The sequence below is a fragment of the Henckelia pumila genome, chromosome 2, assembly GCF_033568475.1.
Source record: "Henckelia pumila isolate YLH828 chromosome 2, ASM3356847v2, whole genome shotgun sequence".
Classification (NCBI taxonomy): domain Eukaryota; kingdom Viridiplantae; phylum Streptophyta; class Magnoliopsida; order Lamiales; family Gesneriaceae; genus Henckelia; species Henckelia pumila.
Genome location: NC_133121.1, coordinates 24,403,926 through 24,428,225, shown reverse-complemented (window position 1 = coordinate 24,428,225; position 24,300 = coordinate 24,403,926). Strand labels below are relative to the sequence as shown.

Here is a 24,300-nt window from a genome sequence, read left to right as displayed (position 1 = left end):
AACAAATCGGACTCTAACTTTTAGCCAACAAACCTAAAACAAACACACACGCACCGTGTGCATTTATATATGAAAAGAACTTCAAAGCGGTTGGTATCATATGGCAGTAGAATTGCTATGATAAGTTTTGATTGCTTGTAATATGTCCATGAGAAAATTTGATATCACAACCAAACATTTGATTAATTTATATTTTTCTTTCTATTTAATCAAAAATGGAGTTCCCTCTCAGCCTACAGCTATCATATTTGACTCCCTCCTCTTTTCTTCTATCTCAGAGTTGCAAAGATAAACACGACTTATCCAGTTAGATCATGTTGTTCATAGCTCGTCGTGCACCTCGACTGGTTCTCTCTTCAGTGACTCTAATTTCTCTTGCAGTTCCTGCACACAACATTTTATCAATTAATCCTTTATTGACGACGGTCAACGTAAACAAGGGGCAAGGCATATTGATCCAAGTGTTAAAGAGCTTGACTTGATTTAAGAAAGATTTCGAATTTTACTCCCGCTGAATGCTACAAGAGAACTGTCCCATTGATGGGTGTGAGTCCGATTCTGCAATGGAATAGACCCAATATACTCCAAATACCGGAGGATTTAGGTCAGGAAAAAAAAAGGATCAGGAGATTGTAGACGAACCTTAAGTTTGTCGTCTAGACATAAAGCCGGGGTGGATAACAGCGCCAAGTATCTGCAAATATATATAAAAAAAAACAGGAGAGATGTTACAAGCATACAACAGAGTCACAAAAACATGTCTATTAAAGAACAGATGCTCACTCGCAACGGCTTGGTTCATCTATATCCGTAACTTCATTTTTCAAACCACATCTTAACTTGACCTGTACAAACATATTCCAAAACACAATCAAAGAAATCACGAAAACATATATTTGGAGGAAGTTGTACTTTTGTAGAAGGAACACACAAAACAAATCAGATTAGCTGCATTCTCCAGTTGGTTTTTGAGCAAGTGAAGAGCATATAATGAATTTATTTGAGGCCATGATACAATGTTCTTAAAAAATTTAAAACAAATCGGAAGGTCACTGGCACCAAACACATGGCAGGATAAAGTATACATAAGCCGGCGAAAAAAATTGCTCGTGGCAGAAAGGAGAAAAGAAGCTTACACAAGAGGTCATAAACAAGAATTTAAGATACAGAGATTTGATCTACCTTTAAACTCCTATCTGGGCCATTCCAGCACTTGTCTCCATTTGAAAATAGCATTATTCTATAGGAGTCATCAAATTTCTCCCAGCTCCTACATTATTAGAATTTAAACCATTATTATGCGATACACCCAAAACAAAAAAAACGACAAAAAAATCAACGAGTTTAAGGGGAATTTTGCATTCAGGAATATGAATACAGAACACACGGCCAGTGAAAGCAATTTGACAGAAGTGCTCAAGCTACAAGAATGCTTTACCCCAAACGAGATGTACTATGACCTTCGACTTGTGTAGCTTGTTTAAACGGACAGATTTTGTAAACATACCTGAAGCAATAGTTTTCATGAATGTAATAAATTAACTAAGAACTGCATGACATAATAAATTCAAATAGAAGCTAAGGAGCTTACTTGTTCTGATTGATGTCAAAACATTGACCATAAAATGAATGGAATTCCTTCTCCGGCCCTAAAACAAAAATAGAGATATTGGCATCTCATCTTGTCTCCGAAACATAAAGGTGCCCAAATTCTAAAAAGGTTTTGACTTCACTAATGTGTCTCAAATACCAAAATCTTGTTTCAGCTTCTGTGTCAAACTTGATATCCTTGACTGCAGTTTGGACAATTTGGCACTGGATTCATCATACTCCTTGCGAATACGTTCAGCATCTACAAAAGTGAGGAAAGTTAGATCCCTATCCGCTTTCTTATGTTCATGCCTACTAAAAAAAGGGCAAACCCCTCCAGTACCTGATTTATCAATAGGAGTTTGGAATAAATTGACGGCCTTAAAGATGCTCCTTACTGTTTTTTGTATCTTCTCCAACCAAGATGGGCTACCAGTGCTAGTTATGTCTGACCAAGTTGGATCAGAGAATCAACAAGATAATTATATTTCAATAGCACTTACACGAAAAAAGCATCAGCAATTTGTAAGGACTGCACCCTTAGATCCAACAAAGAACTAATGTACCTGAAAAGCTTGATTCATCATCTGACTCAGGTATGTGTGAAGAACTTGAAACATCATGATCACCACCCTCAAATTCGTCAATATGTTCTACACCGTCATCCTCATCATCATACTCCTGCACATCACTCTCTGAGTCATAGCCATTGTATTCCTCACTGGTTTCTTTATCCTCATCATGATTTTCCGGATCCTTATCTAGAGAGCCATCAAGCTCCTGCGATGGTTGTTCATTTTTCTCCCCTGTCCACCGGGAAGCGACAAGACGCCCTAGCTCTTCCCGTGATAGCGACTCAATATCTTCAGCATCATTATTCTTCTGGAAAAACAACAGACTTATGGTCATCGGTAAGACCCAAGTCAAGTAGATAAGGATTTCAAGTTGTTGGGATCGAAAGGCCCTTCTAACAGCAGAGAAATGCAGTGTGCACCCTCGAAGGATGATGCTTTTGCATTATGCAGTCTAGAATTCTGTGGGAATTTCAGGTCAAAGCAGGGGATATGTTATACCAATAACTGTAAATAGAATATCATTCATTGCCAGACTTTCACCTAACTGAATAAAAAATAAAACCACAATCATTCAGTCTCATTTCACATGTGAGGCCAACCATTTGCGTGAGATTTTCTATGTGGGATGGCCATAAATTTGAAATGGTCATGTACTGTGACAAAACGGGACTTAAATCTGAGACCGGAATCCCCACACAAGCAACCCAAAAAGATCTACAAGAAAAAAGATACCCATGGTAAGGGGGGTGGTTGTTTCCATGATGCCACTTGTGCAGCTTTTACTTCAACTCTTTATATGTTTCGACTGCTATTATTCTTAAAATAGCCATAGATACCAACTTTGCTCGTCCAAAATAACTTCTTCCTACTTTACCGCTGCTGAAGGCAGCAAATAAAACCTTTTATACCAACATCATCGCAAAGATCTAGAAAGCTACACGTGTTATTTACCAGTTCAGTATGAATCCCAGCCCCAGGCAAGCTTTGTGTAGAAGGATGACTCTAGGGTGCCGTTTGGTATATGTGATAAGGCCAGACTGGCATATCAATTCTTGTTGCTAAGGTGTTTGGTGTGAGTACTGGAAAAGCCCATTTGGCCTCCAGCCCATCGCATAATTTTTACTGTTTCCATTAAACAGAAGCATCCCTAGGCAGCTGTCGCATAATTCTTACAGCTCTGCACAGTATCACGGACAAGGGCTGCCAATTACAATTATACCCAGGAAACCTGGAAATTGAACGAATAACCACCTTAACCCATATTTTATGACGAAGGAAGCAAATGATTCACTTGGAAGAAAGGTGCACACTAATTCTCGGCTGAAAACAAGGTCAAAGCAGCAGTGGGAAGAAGTGGATAGGTAATCTTCTTCCTTTATCACGACTTCAGCTAAAAATATCGTAGTTGCTTTGCATCCAAATCATGGTACTATATCTCATTATCTCATGTGCATGGGAGGACTAATCTTCTTCCTTTATCACGACTTCCTTTAGAAGAGGTGACGTTTGCCCTATTTATTGGATCTGGCGTGAAATGTGTGGATTGACATTCCATGCAAGGCTAGTGTTTTGGAACTTGAAGAAATGTATAAATTGAACCTATCTAATTCTAATTATCAAATACACCAAAATCTTACAGTAAAGTAGTTCCGAGTAATAAATAATAATAAACATGCAATTAATTATCACAATATATCATTTATGATTTATCTTTATCGTTTACTTTCTTTCTTATCACTTGGTTGATAAATCATTTACTTATCCTATCCATGAACCAAGGATTTTTCAAGTGTCAATACCTTTACTTATGCCATCAATTAAAAAATTACTCGATTTTCATAGGATATGTCCACCAGTGAAGTCAGACCCCCTGTAGATAAAGAGGTAACATATTTCCAGACTGCTGCGTAACAGACTGCTGAGTCGGCATCTGAGTAACAGTGCTGTTGCATCAAGAGATCTTTACCAGCTCTTCAAGCACAACTTGGACGAAGGTACTTCTCCAAGACCATGGAGGGCTTTCATTTCCCAGTCCTTTATCACGGCCACGAGCATGGATGCAAATTATACCATGTGCTCCATGCTTTCATTAATTCATTCTGGCTAAATGCCCAAGACCACAGCATGCAAGATATGAAGTTGCGAGAAGGTGTATTCACCTCCGAAGCTGAGAACACTATCAGAGCTTTCAGCAGTTAAATTGAATTGAGGATGATAACACCACAGATGTGGTATTTTTGCCGTGGACTACAATTTCTCGCTGGAGCCTTTATCTATTGAAAAGTGATGCAATTGTTTCATCCTTTCTTCTACTATTTATTTCAGGCATATGGGTGAATTTGGTACATCAATTCCTATTTTTAAAGGAGATTTTGTCCTTAAAAAATTGAGACTGACTTGAGGGACAAAATGACGAGACAGAATGATCGGTGGGGCAATTCATTTAGACTACTAGGTTCCAAAGTGGAATCTACCTACCAAGCAAAAACCAAAAGAAGGCCAAACAAAGGCATACCACATTGTCAGCATCAAGAACAGCTTTGCCATCATCAAATGAGGAGCTTTCCAACTTCTGTTCCGTGTCCTGTAGTAGATAGAAATACATATTGAGCATCAATAAAAAAAAAAAAACTTCAAGTGTTCTATGTCAGGAATGTCCTGTGTTAGAAGAAATACATATTGAGTGTCAATAAAAAAATAAACTTCAATTGTTCAATGTCAGGAAATTTATTCAAGAAGACTGGCCTGGAAAGAATCATCTCCATCCCCTTCTACTGTATGGCTTGAATGTTCATCCTTCATCCTATGATCGTTGTGTTCTGCTTCACTGATGGATTCAAGGTCGTCTCCAGAATTCTATTTATGTCACATGAACAAGATAAGTATGCAACCATAGTTGAGGCTGTAAATATTTGAGCAGACAAAATGAAGCTCTAAATAGCTTAATAATAAAAAAATTATAAGGCATAAAATTTTCATAATACAGAATATTGAGGCATGAATAGCCCTATAACTTTCGCGGGAAAGATTGGCAAATCTAATAGAGGGGCACATAAAAGTGAATTTAGAACAAGAAGTCTACAATAAAAGTTCAGAGACATCCCCGACATCTTATCTTGAAGGAGTGGAAGAGAGGTGGGGGGTGAGGGTTAACGGTATCTAATTTTTTCCTGCGTTATGGTAATAGAACCACAAGGATTTGATATTGGCAGTCATATAATTTATACTTAAAAATTCATATATACTCAAGAATTATCATATCAATATTTTTTCAGGTTCCAAAGGCAGGCTTAAGTTTGTACCAATGAAAAGACCAAGGAAAATCTCATCAAGTAAAACCTGAGGCGGCTGATCAACTATGCCCATCTCATCATGGATATCGTGATCCCCAGATTCAATGTCTTCAACTTTCTCAACAACTGCAAATTCCTTCTCTTCAGCATCTTCAGCTTTTCTTCTTTCCTTTTCTTCTTTTTCTTTCTGCAGACGCTCTTTTTCCTCTGCCTCGTCAATCCGTTCCTTGTGTTCTTGATGAAAACAAAAAACACAATATCAACTCATCAGAAGCACCGATCGTTTTGAGCTAGATAAATTCACTGATCATGATGAGCGATCATAAACTTGATTCTCATATTTAAAGAAGGATGCAAAATTTGTACAACAGACAAGTTGAATATATTACGTAGTGAACTTTATTTAGCATGCGGCTCAGAGGAATCATTTCCATTTTAGAATGAAAATTCTAACTTGCTTGCAAGAAGAGTGTAGGTCAGAAGAGGAGATGAACTAGGAGTCTTGTAAAAGCTGGAGCTTTAAATAATGTGTGCGCAATGTTTCAGATGTAGTGAGATTTTCATCGAGCATTGTAACATGCTATGCATTACACAGAGCCTTCACAAGAGGAATCATAGGCAATACCCGTAGCTTAATAAGGGGAGAGGTCAAGGGCCAGAAAGCTCACAACGGCACTTATGTTCAGGGGAATAGTAGGGATTAAAATTTAGAAGTCACGCAAATCCCATGACAGATGTTTGTGATTCCATAAGAATGCACTTGTCAATGATGTACTGGAAGATTAGAAAACCTCATGGCGCATGACCAAACTTCTCTATCTGCCTCATGTGGTCAAATTATCTAAATCATTCACTTAGTGATACACCAATGCAAGCATTGTTATCCAGCACACCAAGGCTATGCAACATTTATTTTCAACAGTTTTTTCAATAATTCAACCAACAAACAGTATAAGATGCGATTCAAACCCAAATAACTGTGGAAGTTAGTGAAAAAAAAAACACCGCCGGAAGCGGGGATTAGGCAGACCCCTACCTATATATAAATGACGAAATTACACCTGTGAAGAAGGGCAAAGGGCTCCCTCGCACAGGAATAAGTTCAAAATATCAATACAACAAAGTCTAAAAATGAATAAAAGTAAAAGCAACAAGACCACAGAGGTCGAATAAAATAAAGCAAACTGACTAAGCTAACTGGAGGAACAAAGTCTTCAAGCCAAACTCAATCAAATCACCCATGAAGGTCAGAAAGAAGAACCAAGGAAAGTGGGCAACAATGGAGAAAGAGTCCATCTCAGCAACGATATCCGCAAAACCCAGTGGAGTACTCCAAAGTACTCTGAAAACCAACACCAGGCAAAACCAGAGGAACCAAGTGAGGCCGGAAGGATAGGCCTATCTCGAACAGGACCCAAGCATGAGCGGGTCAGGAAGGAACAGAACCAGAAACACACACACACACACGACCTAATCCACCCTACACTCACACACACCCAACAAACACACGCACACTAAAACGCCCACCAACGCACACACACAAACACACACAAAAGAAGAACCAACTCAAACACTCTCCACGAGACACGAGCGGTCACAAACCAAAACGCACACACCCCAACACACGCAAAAGAACGACCGCAACCCCCGAACAGAGAGCAAAGAAAATAAAATAAACTAAAATAAAAGGAGAAGAAGACAACTAGCAAGAGAATAAAGGAAACAAAGAAGCCCCCTTTTTTTTTCAAAAGAGATTATAATACAAAGCGTGGGCACGCCTTGTGAAGAATCCACTTCTAAAAAGAGTTTTTTTTTTTTTTTGGGGGGGAAGGAATAACGAAAATTCAGAAGAGGAGCATCAACAAGGCGTGGGCACACCTTATTGATACCCTAAGAAAACCTGCTTCTCAGGTAGGGAGTACCTGAGGTATCTGATCGAGCCAACTGGAAGATCTGAGGAGGAAGATCAGGACCAACCGTCAGAAAGAGGCTCCTATGAGTATAAGCATGAGAGGCCAGAGCATCCGCCACAGCATTTCCCTCGCGGTAAATATGTGAGATGTAGAAAGGACAGCCAAAAAGGAGGTTAAGGATGCGGCTCACAATATGATCTTAAGTCCCACCGATAGCGCCGAGATCGGAGAATATGGATGACCGTCTGAGAATCAATCTCAATCCATAGAGGAAACAGAAGAAGGTCAACACAATTACGGACACCACGCCAGATAGCCGAGAGTTCGGCTCGCGTGATGGACCCCTCACCAATGAACTCGCTAAAAGATAATCTGGTTTGACCCAAGGCATCCCTGACAATCCCCCCAGCAGCGGATTCCCCAGGATTCCCACGAGAGCTCCCATCAACATTAAGTTTGAAACAATTGGGAGGAGGTCGCAACCAGCGGAGGATAGCAGTTTTATGCGTACGACGATAATCGAGATCAAGACCAATAATCCCACTAGCATGTCGAAAACCCGCCCAGAATTTGAGTTGGATGATACCCACAAGATTGCCCAAATGCAGTTAAGAGAGGATGTGAAATTTAACAACCGGGCCAGAAAGAGGCATATTCCGGTGTTTGGCATCATTCCGAGAAGTCCAAAGGAACTAGAGAATGAGGAAAGGGATGAACTCCCGGATATGACGGGAAGAGGACCAGTCAGTGTTCTTTTTCCAGGCACTAAGGAAAATGTTCAGATTAGAGGATGTCGGAAGTTGGACCCGGAAAATAGATGCAAAAGAAAGTCCAAACTTCACGAGCAACAGGGCCCGAGATGAAAACGTGCTCGAAAGATTCCTCTGACCTACAGCAGAGGCAACGGGAAGGGAAGGAGAAGCCTTTGGCATGCAGAACATCATCTAGCGGGAGCCAGCGATGCCACAACCGCCAAAAGAAGAATGCCATGGTGGGACGCATCCAGCGCCCCCAACAAGGGCGAAGGAAGCTCCTAGAAGGGGTCCTAGGACGGAGCATCTCCCAAGCGGAACGAGTAGAGAAACGCCCATCAACGCTGCAAGACCATATGATAAGGTCATCAGAAGGAGAAATGGGAACCTAAGAAATTTTAGCAACAAGCTCAGGGCTCACCAACGTATGAAGAAGGAAATGAGCAACGCGAAAGGACCGGTCCCCCTGGACTATATAGCGGTCAGCCAAAGGAGAGTGACCAAGCCAGATATCATCCCAGAAGGACACCAAGCCTTGGCCTATGCGCCAGCGAAGCTCTGGTTCTGCCCTAGGGCGAGCACGCAAGAGTCAACGCCAAGTAGGGAAGATGAAGCCCCCTTCTTGGACCCGAGACGGATGAGAGGAGGAGCAGTATTTGATTTTCAAGAAATGGACCCAAATATTGTATCCTTGTAAAAAACGGAACCAGAGCTTGATGGACAAAGAGTCTACAAGATCTTTCAGGCGGCGGAAGCCAAGGCCACCTTCAAGAGTAGGCAGACAAGTTTTGGCCCATTTTGCCCAGTGCCAACGTTTGACACCTGGACCCGAGCCCCAGAGAAAGCTATTAAAAGTGCGTTCCAGAGATTCAAGAACCGCTAGAGGGGGCTAAATGACCTGGAAGAGATAAACAGGAAGGGAGAGAAGAACGCTACGGATCAAGGTGATACGACTGCCAGGGGAAAGAGTACGAGATTCCCAGCCCTGCAGACGATTTCTAACGGCCGATAGCAAGGGATCAAAGAGACTCCTTTTGCGATGTCCCCTAAAAAGGGAGGCACCCAGGTAGCGGATAGGAAGATCAACAGAGACGAACCCCGTATCCCCGAGGATTCGGGCTCGTTGATTTGGGGGGCAGAGGGAGAGAAAACGATGGAGCTCTTAGAGCAATTAATAAGCTGACCGGAGTAGTTCTCATTGTGTCTAAGAAGATCCATAAGCCTTCTAATGCTCGGCTTACTCCCATTAGTTAATATGATGATATCATCAGCATATGCTAAATGAGAGATCGGGACGGAACATCCCGAGCAAAACTGGAGGGAAGGAAAATGCTGGAAAGAATGAGAGAGGGAACGAGAAAGGTATTCAGCACCCAAAATGAAGAGCAGAGGAGATAGAGGATCACCCTGCCGAAGGCCACGAGTAAAAGAAAAGAACCCCGAGTTGGACTCATTGATGTTGATCGAGAATTTGCAATTAGATATGCAATCTCGAACCATCCTGATTAAGTGAGGAGAAAAGCCAAAGTGACGGAGGATTTCAGCCAAAACCCCCACTGAACTCGATCATAAGCCTTGGTCATGTCCAGCTTCAGGAGGACATTGTGTCCTCGAGAAGAGAGAGCCAAACTGTGGGTGAGTTCTTGGGCCAAGAGGATATTATCAGAGATAATACGGCCCGAAATAAAGCCGCTCTAATTAGGAGAGATGCGGCTGTCCGCGATACGGCGAAGGCGGCTGAACAAGAGTTTGGAAATGATTTTGTTGGAGACGTTGCAAAGGCTGATGGGACGGAAATCCTTCCACGCCTGAGCACCAACAATTTTGGGAAGGAGAACGATAGTGGTGGCCGAAAAACTGTGGGGTAGGGGAGTACCTTGGAAGAAATCAGTCACCGCTTCAAAGACATCCTGCTTAATGAAATCCCAACAGTGCTGGTAGAAGCAAGAAGAAAAGCCATCAGGGCCAGCAACACTATCCGTCGGGATGGAAAAAACAATGGATCGAACCTCCTCAATGGAGGGAACGACAGAGATATACCTATTGTCCTCCTCCGAGACAATAGGGGTGAAATGCGCGAAGTTTGGCTGGGAAAGAACAAAAGGATCTCCGGTGAGGAGATTTTCAAAGAAAGAGCACCCAGAGCGGCGGATGTCCTCGGGTTAGACAGACAGACACCATCCTCCCAGATACGGAAGATCTTGTTAGTAACCCTTTTCTTTTTGACCGCATTATGGAAGAGTTTGGTATTTCTTTCCACATCAGCAAGCCAGGAACAGGCTGCTTTCTGCTACCAAAAATCCAACTCCATTTCAGAGATTTGGGCAAGGGAGGTGTTACAAGCGGATAGGTGAGCCCAGAAGGAATCCGAAGGATTGGCCAGAACGGCGGCTTCAGCATCATGAACAACCTTTTCCGCCTCAGCAAGTTTCTCAAAAAGATTCTCAAACACCTCCTTGTTCCACCACTTCAGGTGAAGTTTGAGACGTTTGAGCTTAGAAAACAGTTTGTGTATGCCTCTCAAGGCTCACGGAAGGTTCCGTTAAGGCGGACTGTCTGGAGAAAACCAGGGTGACGAGTCCACATATGCTGGAATCTGAAAGAGCTCGGACCGCGAATCCCAGTGGGGGTGAAAACCAATAGAGGGCAGTGATCAGAGATGGAACGACATAAGTGATCCACCTTAATCGAAGAGAAGTGGGTGGACCAACTGGGAGAGACCAACACTCTATCCAGACGCTTCCAGATAGTCTTATTGGTCCAAGTGAATTGAAAACCAACAAATCCCGGGTCAATAAGAGAAGAGTTAACAATAAAATTGTTGAAATCTTCGATGGGGCCCAGACGACCACCAAATGTCCCAAGGCATTCATTGGCGGAACGAACGACATTGAAGTCACCATCCACCAGCCATGGGGCGGCTGGGGGTCGAACTTGGAGAAGAGAAGCCCACAATTCCTTACGTTCCGAGCTGTCGCACGAAGCGCAAACAAACGAGCAGAAAACTTCAGTAGGAAGGAAATGAGCGGTGAACTTGAGGTGAACGAATTGAGGGTGATCAAGGAGAATCTCAAAACTATCTCCTCTGACAGAAAAACTCAGATCTTACCAGTGCAGTTCGATAACACTCGACAGAAATTAAATTTCCATGTCATGTACCGTACGTCTAGCTGGATCATGGGTTCAAGAATGGAAACGATTTTAGCCTTATGGACCTTCAGCAAGGCTTCAAGGCGTCTCTGGGATTCCGGGTTACCCAGACCCCGAATATTCCAAATGAGACAATTCATGACGACCGAGGTGAAGGATCTTGTGACGAGAGAATCTAAGCAAAAGGGCCTGCCGAGAAGGGTGGCCATCCTTGCGTTTGAGGGTGGATTCAATCATCGCAGAGTCCTCAGTGTGAGAGCCAAAATCACGCTCATCACCTGAGGCGGAGCTGCGATAGTCCATGAAAGGATCTGGGATGGAGGGATCGACCATCGTAGTGACATGCTCAGACACCGGTTTTCCCAAAATCTCAAAGAGATGTCCGAGACTGGTGGCAATATCCTGATCCGGAGTAGAAGGATTTGATGGGATAGAAGAAGCCGATTTAATTGTGGTGCAGGGCTTCAAGGGTGAGGGTAATGAAGAAGAAGGCCGAGAACTTTGACCACGGGAAGAGGAAGGAATCAAGGCACGAGAGTGATCCTGATCTATCGCAAGCTTGCGACCCTTCGGCACACGTTTCCTTCCCTCATCAGAGAAGATAGAGTGAGGAATCATAGTATCACCCTGGGTTGAGAAATCAGGAGACTCAGAATCAGCTAGTTTTGAAAGAGGGTCAAACTCATTAGAAACATCATGAGTTTTGACCGGGGCTTTACGCTTAGCAGGCCAATACCGCTTCTTCTTTGTGGTCTATCCCGTGTCCTCAAGATTCGAACTAGAAGAAGAGGGGTCCGAAGGAGGGACCTGAGCAGAGGAAGGGGCGGCCGCCCCTTGGGGCCGATTTTTGGCAAGCCTGGAGTTCTTCCCATAGCGATAGAAAATATCAGAAAAATGCCCAAGGACTTTGTAGTCCGAACAAAAGAAAGAAATTTTTTCATAAACCACTTCAATCGAGTGACGATGATCACCCCAACCGACCCAGAGATGAGGACGCTCCTTAGTAACATCAATTTCAACACAAAGACGGGCAAAGGAGCCACGGGATCCTTCTGCGGTGACAGCATCAATCTTAATAGGATTGCCCAAGCAGCGAACAATAGCATAAAGGGAACTCTTGTTATACAGATGGAAGGAGAGGTCCGGGAGACGGACCCAAACAGGAGCAATAGGAGATTCAGCTTTAAATTTGAACTCCGGTGTCCACTTGGAAAAGCGTATGGCAACAGTGCCAATAGTGAGAATACCATTGTTCCAGAATTTAGTGTAGTCATCCTCCACAGTAAGAGTAAGGACCATATAACCACGGGGGAGGAATTTGATATTGAAAGGAGCAACAAGACCCAAAGAGAAGAGGGCAGCAGTGATAAAATTATTAGGGGTTAATCCCTTATTCCCAATGATTTTACCAATAAGAGAAAATTTAAACGGTTGAGCCCAAGCAGAAATTACCTCTTCCGGAAATAGGATACCCGGTCCATCTTCCACAGAGGACAGCGGGATGTGCTCCAAAGAGTCAGAAAGATCATCAAAAGAGACTTTCCTAGCCCCCGGAGAGTTAGGATCCAAGACTTCACGAAAAGAGATTGGAGGAATTGTCTGGACTTGAGTGGACTGACCAGTTTTGCGAGCTGGGTGACTGGCCTTGGTGACTCGGCCGAGTTGACTCGGGCCGGTGGGACCTGGGTAGGGCCGTGGGTTGCTGGGTGGGTGAGGGGCATGGAACCGGTCTCAGACCGGCGAGACTCGCCCAAGAGGGCCGGCGAAATGGCCTGACTCGGTTGGGAACTCGGTAAATTGGGGGAAAATCGAGTTGACTGTTTGGTTGGATTTTTCAAAATTTATTGAGGCAAAACACGACCCATGGATTGAGGATGAGAACCATGTGTCCAATTTTCCGATCGGGGCGGCAATGGAGGCGAATTGAAGGAAAAAGTGTCCGAAGTTAGGGTTTGGGCGTCCTTCTCGTCTCTGGGTCTGTTGGGGTGATCATCGTCACTCGATTGAAGTGGTTTATGAAAAAATTCCTTTCTTTTGTTCGGACTGCAAAATCCTTGGGCATTCTTCTGATATCTGCTATCGCCTTGGGAAAAATCCCAGGTTTGCCAAAAATCGGCCCCAAGGGGCAGCCGCCCCTTCCTCTGCTCAGGTCAATCCTTCGGACCCCTCTTCTTCTAGTCCGATTCCTGAGGACTCGGGATGGACCACAAAGAAGAAATGGCATCGGTCTGCTAAGCATAAAGCCCCGGTCAAAACTCATTGTTTCTAATCAGTTTGACCCTCTTTCAAAACTAGCTGATTTTGAGTCTCCTGATTTACTCTGGTTCCTCACTCTATCACCTCTGATGAGGGAGGGGAACGTGTGCCGAAGGGTCGCAAGCTTGCGATAGCTCAGGATCACTCTCGCGCCTTGATTCCTTCCTCTTCCCGTGATCAAAGTTCTCAGCCTTCTTCTTCAGTGCCCTCACCTTTGAAGCCCTGCCCCACAATTAAATCGGCTTCTTCTATCCCATCAAATCCTTCTACTCCGGATCAGGATATTGCCACCAGTCTTGGACATCTCTTTGAGATTTCGGAAAAACCGGTGTCTGAGCATGTCACTACGATGGTCGATCCCTCCACCCCAGATCCTTTCATTGACTATCGCATCTCCGCCTCAGGTGATGAGCATGATTTTGGCTCTCACACTGAGGACTCTGCGATGATTGAATCCACCCTCAAACGCAAGGATGGTCACTCTTCTCGGCAGGCCCTTTTGCGTAGATCCTCTCATCACAAGTCTGTTGATCCTTCGACTCGGTCGTCATAAATTGTCTCATTTGAAATATTCGGGGTCTGGGTAACCTGGAATCCCAGAGGCGCCTTGAAGCCTTGCTGAAGGTCCATATGGCTAAAATCGTTTTCATTCTTGAACCCATGATCCAGCTAGACGTACGGTACATGACACAGAAATTTAATTTCTGTCGAGTGTTATCGAACTGCATAGGTAAGATCTGGGGCTTTCTATCAGAGGAGATGAGTTTTGAGATTCTCCTTGGTCAACCTAAATTCCTTCACCTCAAGTTCACCGCTTCTTTCCTTCCTACTGAAGTTTTCTGCTCGTTTGTTTACGCTTCGTGCGGCAGCTCGGATCGTAAGGAATTGTGGGCTTCTCTTCTCCAAGTTCGACCCCCAGCCGCCCCATGGCTGGTGGGTGGTGACTTCAATGTCGTTCGTTCCGCCAATGAATGCCTTGGGACATCTGGTGGTCGTCTGGGCCCCATCGAAGATTTCAACAATTTTATTGTTGACTCTTCTCTTATTGACCCGGGATTTGTTGGTTCTCAATTCACTTGGACCAATAAGACTATCTGGAAGCGTCTGGATAGAGTGTTGGTTTCTTCTAGTTGGTCCACCCACATCTCTTCGATTAAGGTGGAGCACTTATGTCGTTCCATCTCTGATCACTGCCCTCTCTTGGTTTCCGCCCCTACTGGGATTTGCGGTCCGAGCTTTTTTAGATTCCAGCATATGTGGACTCGTCACCCTGGTTTTCTCCAGACAGTCAGCCTTAACTGAAACCTTCTGTGCGCCTTGAGAGGCATGCACAAACTGTTTGCTAAGCTCAAACGTCTCAAACTTCACCTGAAGTGGTGGAACAAGGAGGTGTTTGGGAATCTTTTTGAGAAACTTGCTGAGGCGGAAAAGGCTGTTCATGATGCTGAAGCCGCCGTTCTGGCCAATCCTTCGGATTCCTCCTCGGCTCACCTATCCGCTTATAACACTTCTGTTATGAGCCCAGATTCAAATATGCAAGATCTTGATCCATTGGGCCCAGGAACATCAAATTCAAAGGGCCCAAGTGAAACTGAAGATGAAAAGCCCAAGACAATCAAAGTGTATGTTAGGAGAAACAAACGAAACACACGTGAAGGGAAAGAGAATATATAATAGCAGTTAGTTGGTATGAGATAGTATTAGAGATTTGATTTCTTGTTGAGAGAGTAACTAGCACTTAGCTAGGGAGTTACTTATTGTACAGAGGTTTGCCTTTGGGTTTATTCTGTTTCTTAATATATAATCTTCATTTTCATCTCATTGGGCGCATCATTTTCTGCCTTCGAATTTGTATTTACTGCTCCGGTTCTGAAAATGCCTCATTTTGATAAGGAGTTTGTGGTTGAGTGTGATGCATCGGGAGTTGGTCTAGGGGCTGTATTGACACAAGAAGGCAGACCTGTTGCCTACTACAGCAAGGCGCTGGCCGATCGAGCTTTAACAAAATCAACCTATGAAAGAGAGCTAATGGCTTTGGTTTTGGCAGTTCAACATTGGCGTCATTATCTTTTGGGACACAAGTTTATAGTGCTCACAGACCATAAACCATTACGAAGCCTCCTTCAGCAACGCATAACCACTCCAGACCAACAATATTGGTTGGCCAAACTGCTCGGCTATGAGTTTGAAATCAAGCATAAGGCTGGTATGGATAATGGAGCAGCGGATGCTTTGTCACGGAGAGCGGACAGAGGCGGCTTGGCTGTTTTAACAAAAGCAGAATGGGTTGAGATAAATGAAGTTAAGAAGGCAGTGTGGGAAGATCCAGAACTGCGGAAAATTATTGATAAGCTCCGGAAGGAGAATGAGGGCTGCACACATTATCGATTAGTCAACGAGTGTTTGTTGCACAAAGGCAGATTGGTAGTTCCCCGTTCGTCGCAGTGGGTTTCCAAGTTGTTAAATGAATTTCATACCACACCAGTTGGAGGCCATTCCGGGGCATTACGAACGTATAAAAGAGTGGCGAGTAATTTCTTTTGGAAAGGAATGAAAAAGGATGTCCGTCAGTTTGTGGCTGAATGCGTAATTTGTCAGCAACAAAAGTATGAAGCCACCAAACCAGCAGGTTTGCTACAACCTTTGGCTATTCCAGTGATGATTTGGGAGGATTTAGCAATGGATTTTATTACCGGGCTTCCAAAGTCAAAAGGATATGATGTTATCTTCGTTGTGATCGAGAGGTTGTCCAAATATGGACACTTTCTTTTATTGAAACATCTCTACAAAGCTAGTACAGTGGCGGATGTGTTTATAAAAAACGTGGTGAAATTGCATGGGGTTCCAAAGACGATTGTGAGTGATAGGGATGTTGTATTTATAAGTCTGTTTTGGTCCGAACTCTTCAGGGTACAGGGGACTCAACAGAAAATGAGTACTTCATATCACCCGGAAACCGATGGACAGAGTGAGGCATTGAATAAGTGCGTTGATTCTTATTTACGTTGCTTCTGTTCGAAGCAACCCAAGAATTGGGCTCAGTGGCTGCATTGGGCCGAGTATTGGTACAATACCTCCCATCACACATCCGCAGGAATGAGTCCTTTCGAAGTGGTATATGGACGCAAACCACCTGCCATGATTCGATTTCTTCCGGGCGAGACAGTGGTAGCAGCTGTATCGCAGGCCTTATGGGATAGAGATGAACTATTAAGGCAGCTGAAATATAATCTTGAAAGAGCTCAACAACATATGACGAAGCAGGCTAACAAAAAGCGGAGAGATGTTGATTTTCAGGAAGGTGATATGGTGTATTTGAAGTTGCGACCACATCGACAAAACTCGATTTGCACAAGAGTTTTTCAGAAGTTAGCTGCCAGATTTTATGGGCCTTTTAAGATTGAGAAGAAGGTGGGGACAGTGGCTTACAGATTACAGTTACCTGAGGGGTCTAGGGTACACCCGGTCTTTCATGTCTCATGTTTGAAACGAGCAGTGGGTAACCATGATGTTGTGATCAGATTACCAGATGAACTGGACACTGATTTATTCATGACATTTGAACCTGATGAGGTGTTAGCAGGGCGGATTAAACACATAGCAGCGCAGCCCTATCAACAGCTCCTAATACGATGGAAAGGACGAACTGATGAGGAAGCAACATGGGAGAACCTGGGAGATTTCCAAAGACAATTTCCTGAATTTCGCCTTGAGGACAAGGCGATTTTTGAGGAGACCGGTACTGTTATGAGCCCAGATTCATATATGCAAGATCTTGATCCATTGGGCCCAGAAACATCAAATTCAAAGGGCCCAAGTGAAACTGAAGATGAAAAGCCCAAGACAATCAAAGTGTATGTTAGGAGAAACAAAGGAAACACACGTGAAGGGAAAGAGAATATATAATAGCAGTTAGTTGGTATGAGATGGTATTAGAGATTTGATTTCTTGTTGAGAGAGTAACTAGCACTTAGCTAGGGAGTTACTTATTGTACAGAGGTTTGCCTCTGGGTTTATTCTGTTTCTTAATATATAATCTTCATTTTCATCTCATTGGGCGCATCATTTTCTGCCTTCGAATTTGTATTTACTGTAAGACATAACCTCCCTTGCCCAAATCTCTGAAATGGAGCTGGATTTCTGGAAGCAAAAAGCAGCCTGGAACAGGCTTGCTGATGGGGAAAGAAATACCAAACTCTTCCATAATGCGGTCAAAAAGAAAAGGGTGACTATCAAGATCTTTTGCATCTGGGAGGATGGTGTCTGTCTGTCTAACCCCGAGGACATCCGCCGCTCTGGGTGCTCTTTCTTTGAAAATCTCCTCACCAGAGATCCTTTTGTTCTTTCCGAGCCAGACTTCGCGCATTTCACCACTGTTGTCTCGGAGGAGGACAATAGGGATATCTCTGCCCTTCCCTCCATTGAGGAGGTTCGATCCATTGTTTTTTCCATCCAGGCGGATAGTGTTGCTGGCCCTAATGGCTTTTCTTCTTGCTTCTACCAGCACTGTTGGGATTTCATTAAGCAGGATGTCTTCGAAGCGGTGACTGATTTCTTCCAAGGTACTCCCCTACCGCACAGTTTTTCGGCCACCACTATCGTTCTCCTTCCCAAAATTGTTGGTGCTCAGGCGTGGAAGGATTTCCGTCCCATCAGCCTTTGCAACGTCTCCAACAAAATCATTTCCAAACTCTTGTTCAGCCGCCTCCGCCGTATCGCAGACAGCCTCATCTCTCCTAATTAGAGCGGCTTTATTTTGGGCCGTATTATCTCTGATAATATCCTCTTGGCCCAAGAACTCACCCACAGTTTGGCTCTCCCTTCTCGAGGACACAATGTCCTCCTGAAGATGGACATGGCCAAGGCTTATGATCGAGTTCAGTGGGGGTTTTTTGCTTGAAATCCTCCATCACTTTGGCTTTTCTCCTCACTTGATCAGGATGATTCGAGATTGCACATCTAATTGCAAATTCTCGATCAACATCAATGGGTCCAACTCGGGGTTCTTTTCTTCTACTCGTGGCCTTCGGCAGGGTGATCCTCTATCTCCTCTGCTCTTCATTTTGGGTGCGGAATACCTTTCTTGCTCTCTCTCTCATTCTTTCCAGCATTCCCTTCCCTCCAGTTTCGCTCGAGATGTTCCGTCCCGATCTCTCATTTAGCATATGCTGATGATATCATCCTATTCACTAATGGGAGTAAGTCGAGCATTAGGAGGCTCATGGATCTTCTTAGGCACTATGAGAACTGCTCCGCTCAGCTCATTAATTGCTCTAAGAGTTCCATCATTTTCTATCCCTCTGTCCCCCCAAATCAACGAGCCCGAATCCTTGGGGATACGGGATTCGTCTCTACTGATCTTCCTATCCGCTACCTGGGTGCCTCCCTTTTCAGGGGACATCGCAAAAGGAGTCTCTTACCCCTTGCTATCGGCTGTTAGAAATCGATTGGAGGGCTGGGAATCTCGTACTCTCTCCCCTGGCAGTCGTATCACCTTGATCCGTAGCGTTCTTCACTTCTTTCCTGTTTATCTCTTCCAGATCATTCAGCCCCCTCTAGCGGTTCTTGAATCTCTGGAACTCACTTTTAACAGCTTCCTCTAGGGCTCGGGTCCAGGTGTCAAACGTTGGCACTGGGCAAAATGGGTCAAAACTTGTCTGCCTACTCTTGAAGGTGGCCTTGGCTTCCGCCGCCTAAAAGATCCTGTAGACTCTTTCTCCATCAAGCTCTGGTTCCGTTTCCGACAAGGATACAATATTTGGGCTCATTTCTTGAAAACCAAATACTGCTCCTCTTCTCACCCGTCTCGGGTCCAAAAAGGGGACTTCATCTCCCCTACTTGGCGTCGACTCTTGCGTGCTCGCCCTAGGGCAGAACCAGAGATTCGCTGGCGCATAGGCCAAGGCTTGGTATCCTTCTGGGATGATATCTGGCTTGGTCACTCTCTTTTGGCTGACCGCTCTATAGTCCAGGGGGACCGGTCCCTTCCCGTTGCTCATTTCCTTAGGGATGGCTCTTGGGATATCGACCTTCTTCATACGGTGGTGAGCGCTGAGCTAAAATTTCTCAGGTTCCCATTTCTCCTTCTGATGACCTTATCATCTGGTCTTGCAGCGATGATGGGCGTTTCTTTACTCGTTCCGCTTGGGAGATGCTCCGTCCTAGGGCCCCTTCTAGGAGCTTCCTTCGCCCTTGTTGGGGGCGCTAGATGCGTCCCACCATGTCATTCTTCTTTTGGCGGTTGTGGTATCGCTGGCTCCCGCTAGATGATGTTCTACATGCCAAAGGCTTCTCCTTCCCTTCCCGTTGCCTCTGTTGTAGGTCGGAGGAATCTTTCGAGCACGTTTTCATCTCGGGCCCTGTTGCTTGTGAAGTTTGGACTTTCTTTGCATCTATTTTCCAGGTCCAACTTTCGGCATCCTTTAATCTGAACATTTTCCTTAGTGCCTGGAAAAGGAACACTGACTCGTCCTCTTCCGGTCATATCCGGGAGTTCATCCCTTTCCTCATTCTCTGGTTCCTTTGGACTTCTCGGAATGATGTCAAACACCAGAATATGCCTCTTTCTGGCCCGGTTGTTAAATTTCACATTCTCTCTTACCTGCATTTGGGCAATCTTGCGGGTATCATCCAACTCAAATTCTGGGCGGGTTTTCGACATGCTAGTGGGATTATTGGTCTTGATCTCGACTATCGTCGTACCCACAAAATTGCTATCATCCGCTTGGCAACAAGAGATCTATAAGGAAGATGCTAAACATAAAAAAAAATATTGTACTCTCCTGATAATAAGAGATAAGTTGGTTATTTAATAACAAGGCAAAACATTCTCTTACCCTTCTGCTTTTGGGTGAGATGATCAACATCTATACAGAATAATAACTTAACTCAAATCCTCAGAACTTGGAAAGGATATAAATTATTTATTACATAATTTTAACACCCCTGTAGCCTCAATAATGATGGAGAAGTCTTTGTTGAAGGAAAAAATCTGGACTTTTTATTCAGTGAAATGGAAAAATAACAGTATAATGGAATGGTGCCAGGTGTGTACCCTAGTACTTTAATTAATACATATGCAATGGTACACATTTGGAAGGAATATATAACTTTACCTTCAATTACTTGGCCCTGCCACAAGGAATGAGTGAATAATGTAGGCACCTAAAAGTGATGCGATCCCAACAAATATAAGAAGCAAAGTACGGAGGATCACTCACACGACTTGATGTTGACCAATCAGATGAAAGTGAAAGATGAAGTATATGACGATTTAAAGAAAGGAAAATGTTAAAAGATTATGCGTGTTATCAACTAAATTCAAGCCCAAAATTAATTAGTTCAGGGCTAGGTTCACTTATATTAAATTAATTACGAGGATTATTTATGTTCAAGTGCGCCTCAAATTTGTTCTATTTCTATTTGTTTCTGAATAATTTTAAATTTAGGATTTTTATAAGCTAGCTTAGGTAGTATTTAATCCCGTTAGGCTTGCTTTAAGTTGCCAATGCATATATATATATATGCTAGGCCACAAATATTAAGTAGGAATAACACAGATTTTCACTAACAAAATTGTGAGTTTTCTTCAACTTGAGAGTTTTTTCTCGTATTCCTATTGATCAATTTCTTCTTATGGCGCTCAAAAATTGAGTTCATCATCTTCACTTAAAAAATATCATCCAAACAAATATAAAACCCTGGTATGATTCAATGTGCATTGTGCAATTATTATATAATTGTTGGGTTGGGTTTCCAAGTTAAGCCAAAACCTAGTTTCTTGGATCATGGTCTAGTATCATTGTTTTTGAGTTAGACATCCAGAGAAAGCGTTTGGTGCATATTTTTAGGGTCCATTTAATTTATTATCGAGTTTCTCATCATAAAGGCTCCAATATTTGGCTCCTCATGTTCTACAAATAAACACATCTAATAAATACTTAAAAGACACTGTCACCCTTCAGGTCAAGTCCCACAGAAGTTGATGCGCTAAAAATGTATGCAAGAACTCAACATTTTGCGAATTTTCCAAGAAGTTTCATTTTTCATGAGTTCAAAGAATGTGGGCATATAGTCAACAAGATTTTTACTACATCACCATGCTCCTCACATTAAATCCGTTTTTAATGTTTTTCCTTTTCGTATTTAATTTAAAAGGGAAGGTGTGTGTGTCTGAGGAGAAATATCATGGTTTAGTGCCCCAACAAAATTTTGACAACGGAAATAAGATTATACCCTTAAGTTCTTGAACCAATCCACTTAGCACTTTCTCCTCATTTTTTAGCTTGGATAATTCTGCCTCATCTTTGGCTATGGCTAGTTTTGCTTGCTCAATGTCTCGCTTGCGTATGGTGACACCTTCCTTATATGTGGTGATCTTTTTTTTCAACCTGTCTCTTGCAACTTTGCCAGCTTCCCAACAGGTATTTGAACATTTGATTTTGCTATTATACTCATCACTCCCATCACAACAATCTGCCACAGTCGTGCAAGTTCAGTTTTTCAATCCTAAATACATGAGGAACAACTACGAGAAAGTTTTGTTGTTTACTGGAGAACAAAGATTCTACATATAATATACTATATAGAGCAAATGAAGGAAACCAAGGCAAATATTTACATGAAAACTGTATATGCATATGCATATTATCAGTGCAGGATGAAAAATCGGCCAGGCGGACTTTAAACCATAATTCTGAAATTTTACATAATGATTATTAACGTGTACCACATGGAGAAGAGCATGGTAAATAATATAAAGAAAAGACATAGTCAGTCCCTAATGTGTGGAACGCATCCGAGCTTGTTCAAGTAAATTATGTCACAATAGACATATGGCTCCATGCATAACATTAGTATCAATCCTTCTGTACAATATGAAGGCAGCTTAAACCATTGACATAAATCAGAAGCATCCATAACAGTGCAAAGCTTGATGGATTTGAAACTCTCCTAAGGTTATAAGACCATATAACTCTGCTTCAACACTAAAAGATAGTTTGTATTTTATGCAAATGAGGACAGGATAGAGAGCCAAAATTCTTTCCCAATTTAGAAACTGGATAGCAACTTGATCACTGGATCTCATCTTTACTATGACACATGAAAATCAACGCCTGCTAGCGCGGGGCAAATCAAGCTAATTAAATTAAAACATGTTTCTTCCAAATTTTAAAACTGATTATGCTTGAGATATGGCAAAATATGTTGTCTGATACTTTACAAGGTTTATCAAAAACAATCCAGGGACAAGTATATCAGGATCTCAAATGTACTAAACATGGATTATGAGTCATGACATTTTCTGTGCCAAATCTAACTTCTCAAATCAAAACTTGATAAATTTGATACCACAATTTTCCAAAAGTAAATAGGGACTCCGTAACCACCATAATCCATAGTTGGAATCATCCCATGTCGCAATTGTACATTCATATATTTAAACAGTATAACTTTGAATAATCATGTAGCTTTCTGGAGACAGGAAGATGAATTATCGCTCAAAATCTAAATCCTTAATGTGCAAATAAAAAGTGGCAATTCCATTATCCAGCAACTTTTACGCCGCAGAGTCTGTAAAATAGGTCAAAGCCCAGACAAAAACAGTTTTCATATGGTGCTCCGAGCAATACGGCCCTAAGCAGTTCAAACATATTCCGCGAAGCTAGAATGCTTACCACATATACCATCATTGACCCTAGAAGAGTACAAAAAGAGTGGAGCGTGCCCAGTGTTCTTGCAAAAGAACTTCCCATTGGGACAAGCTGATGTTCCTGCACCAGAGTCCAAAATCACAAAACAGAATGTTATTAATCGCAAAGAACTCAGTTTGCCACAAACACAACTATCCGAACCAAAAATTTCCGTAGCACTGCAAATTCAAAGGGCGATGAAAAGGAGTACCTGGTTCATCGGAGCCATCAGCGCAGTCACAGAAGTCGTCGTTGAGCTGGGACTTGTTAAATTTCTTTGATCCATCTTTACACTTGATCGTTCCTCGTGATGATAAGCCCATGTAATAATTCTCATCTGCACTTGAAATACACAACACCCGTGAGTGTATACGCACTGAGACTAGCAATACACACAGAACAGACGATCACATTCATGGGAGACCAATAACGACCTTCAGGAGCAACCCCCAAAATCGAGTCCTGGGGGGAAAAGGATGCCGATCTGCTTATTCCTTGCATCATCAATGTTACAAAAATGCAACCAAATCTTAATACATTTTGTATTACAAGTCCATTCATCTTCTTCGATGAAAATTCAGCACCCAATCAAAATCCAACTCAATAATCAAATATAAATGATGATTAGCAAATGCCAAGCCGATTTAGGTTTGCTACCGTGACCTGAAATGGAAAACAATCGATGTTTCAGCTTAGGATTTGCATTGGCTCGCTCGCTGGCTCGCTCGCTCCTTTCTGTAAAACGACGTCGGGCAGGGCACGTTACGTCATCCTACGCAAGCACGGGTCATTTGGGGGTAGAATACAAAGCCCAATATTCTGTCGGGGCTTTATTTTTGTACGAGGCCATAAGATGTTGGAAGGCCAAGCCCAATATCCTCTTGACGTTGCTTCGAAAGTTTAACTAAAATAAGATTTTGATTATTCAAAAATTGTTCTTTGAAAATGTTCTTTTCTTTAAAAAAAAAAAAGATGTATACGAGGAAGGAGAGAATAATCAGAAATCCAACCAAATTGAGTAGTATAGAAAATTGTGCATCAATTCGAGGAGCATGCACTGCAGGGTGGGAACATGATTC

General features: G+C 42.9%; 1 protein-coding gene across 2 annotated transcripts; it reads right to left on the bottom strand.

Moving 5' to 3' along the window:
• Positions 1 to 101: 101 nt before the first annotated feature.
• On the bottom strand, positions 102 to 23,959 carry LOC140880116 (glucosidase 2 subunit beta). 2 transcript variants are annotated; one of them, XM_073284238.1, is made up of 16 exons: positions 23,656 to 23,958; positions 23,433 to 23,558; positions 23,207 to 23,302; positions 21,765 to 22,004; positions 5,505 to 5,692; positions 4,911 to 5,021; positions 4,681 to 4,749; positions 2,157 to 2,472; positions 1,934 to 2,038; positions 1,751 to 1,852; positions 1,592 to 1,649; positions 1,439 to 1,507; positions 1,183 to 1,270; positions 784 to 845; positions 643 to 694; positions 102 to 384 (listed from the first exon to the last, which is right to left on the bottom strand). In XM_073284238.1, exons 1-16 carry the CDS (start codon positions 23,780 to 23,782, stop codon positions 322 to 324), a joined length of 1,872 nt encoding a protein of 623 aa, XP_073140339.1. In that variant the 5' UTR covers positions 23,783 to 23,958; the 3' UTR covers positions 102 to 321. The 2 variants fall into 2 exon arrangements, with proteins under 2 accessions (XP_073140339.1, XP_073140340.1); XM_073284239.1 differs by lacking the exon at positions 21,765 to 22,004 and having other exon boundaries at positions 23,656 to 23,959.
• Positions 23,960 to 24,300: the final 341 nt, after the last annotated feature.